General features: G+C 44.0%; 1 protein-coding gene across 1 annotated transcript; it reads left to right on the top strand.

Moving 5' to 3' along the window:
* Positions 1-1,543: 1,543 nt before the first annotated feature.
* On the top strand, positions 1,544-1,972 carry LOC120071182 (glutamic acid-rich protein-like). The gene has a single exon (XM_039023291.1). The coding sequence runs from the start codon at positions 1,544-1,546 to the stop codon at positions 1,970-1,972; it is 429 nt and encodes a 142-aa protein (XP_038879219.1).
* Positions 1,973-2,226: the final 254 nt, after the last annotated feature.

The following is a 2,226-nucleotide window of genomic DNA, read 5'->3' as shown; positions in this document are numbered from 1 at the left end:
GCCTCGAGAGAAGAAGAAGCGATAATGCCATTGTATCAGCGGATACATGACAACTTTGGCCGCACAGATGGCCGTCGTAATCTCTCTTCTACAATCGATGGCACTTAATCAAGGTGCCCTCTCTCAAAGTTCAGCATAACTCAATGTGCCGGCACAAGTGGCCGCAATAAGTTGCATCCAATGTGGAGGGGGCCATGCGATAGAAATGTGCCCATCAAACCCGCAACAAGTGTGTGCTATCCAGAACAACCCGTACAGCAACACTTACAATCCAAGTTGAAGGAATCACCCTAACTTCGGTTGGGGAGGGAATCACAACCAAGGGGGGCCGAGTAACCATCAGAGCAATAATTCCGGGAATCAAGGAAATCATCCACCTTTTCATCAGAAGCAGAATTAGGGTCATCAGAGACAACTGCAATACCAACCATCCTCCTCAAACACCTCTGGAAATTCATCTTCATTGGAGCCCCTGCTGAAGCAGTATATTGAGAAAAACAATGTTGTCATGCAGTCGCATGCGTCTTCAATTAGGAACTTGGAGATCCAAATTGGGCAATTAGCAGCCGAACTTCGCAATAGAACACTGGGAACGCTGCCAAGTAATTTCGAAGCCCCAGGATCTCATGGGAAGGAACAATGTCCTTGACGACATTTTACAGGCAAGCTAGACCACCTGTAAAGGTGTGGATTGCGGTAATCATGAAAAAATTATCTTTCAATCCATGTCTCTAAAGTCTATGTTTAATTGCTTTCTTAATTGCTTCCTTCATTGCTTCATGAATTTCGTCATTTATTGTTTCCTTAAACTAGCTTTTATTGCCTTATGAATTTACTTCTCATTTAATTTGATTGCGTTAATTTTCATGCTCTGTTCAATTTCCTTACTTTCTGCATTAATTGCGTTATTTTAAATTCTCTGTAAATGATTGTGTAAGAGAAAATGATTACCGCAAAGTCCTAGCGACTTGCGTTGATGAAAAAAAATTTAAATAATAACAATCAACATTCGGTATGCATTGCGATGATGGGTGCATCTTGAGATCAGAAGATACACTTTGCGTCCATCCTACCCAAATGCATTGCGCTGAGGGGTGTGTTGCGCTTGTATGTATTTTTTGCCCATCCTTAGCGAAAATGCACTATGTTGAGGTAGTGTTGCGCCAGTAGAAATACAGTGCACCCGTCCTCCAGAAATGCATTGAGCTAGGGCTGTCTCTTATACACATCTAGATGTGTATAAGAGACAGCTCTTTGCATCCATCCTACCCCAAATGCATTGCGCTGAGGGGTGTGTTGCGCTTGTATGTATTTTTTGCCCGTCCTTAGCGAAAATGCACTATGTTGAGGTAGTGTTGCGCCAGTAGAAATACAGTGTGCCTGTCCTCTAGAAATGCATTGAGTCGGGGGTGTGTTGTGCAGATACATGCGTTGTTGCCCGTCTTTTGCAAATATGCATTTGCGTTAATGGAGGCATTGCGTTAATCTTAACCCTGTCTCTTATACACATCTAGATGTGTAGAAGGGGAGTATACTCAGTAATATGGAGAAGGAAGGAGGGCTGCCCGAAGCGAGGGTTGTTAATCAGCTACTACCTTCGAATGAGGAGATGGAGGAAACTTCGAGAAGGAGCGCTCTGGCAATCTCGAATCCTAAGGAAACTGTTCACACAGAATCCTATGAGGGACCCACCAGAGTTGCTTTGGAGGAAGTGGTGACGGAGAAGCAGCTTAAAATGGCTGAGGAGAAGAAGAAGAAGAAGATCAAGGAGAAGAGGGCAGAAGGTGATGAAGAAGCCCAGCCAAGAAAGGAGAAGAAAGAAAGAAAATCGAGTGAGAAGAGGGTACGTAGGCGGGAGGAGAAGTGCCTGAAGAAGATGGAAGAAAAGAGAAAGAGGGCTAAGAGCCCAGAATTCGACGGAGAATCAACCACCGTAAAGGTGGATGAGGGGGTGTCAGCACAACAAAAATAATCAGCGCAACCTGAAGAGGAATCAACGCAAATAAGAATGGTTATGACTGACGATGGAGAGGATCCAGACATCACCCCCCCTTATGCGGCATTACAAGGAGAATACGCCACAAGGGTCAACGATCGACCCACCAATTTTGCAACGTGCAGTAGAAAAGAAGGAAAGGAGAAGAAGAGAGGAAGAAGAAAAACAAGAGAAGATGTTGCGAGCACAAAAAATCATCTTAGAAGGCGATTTAAGAAGAAAATTACACA

Source organism: Benincasa hispida, chromosome 2 (genome assembly GCF_009727055.1).
Source record: "Benincasa hispida cultivar B227 chromosome 2, ASM972705v1, whole genome shotgun sequence".
NCBI classification, from domain to species: Eukaryota; Viridiplantae; Streptophyta; class Magnoliopsida; order Cucurbitales; family Cucurbitaceae; genus Benincasa; species Benincasa hispida.
This window is presented reverse-complemented; position numbering and strand designations above follow the sequence as displayed.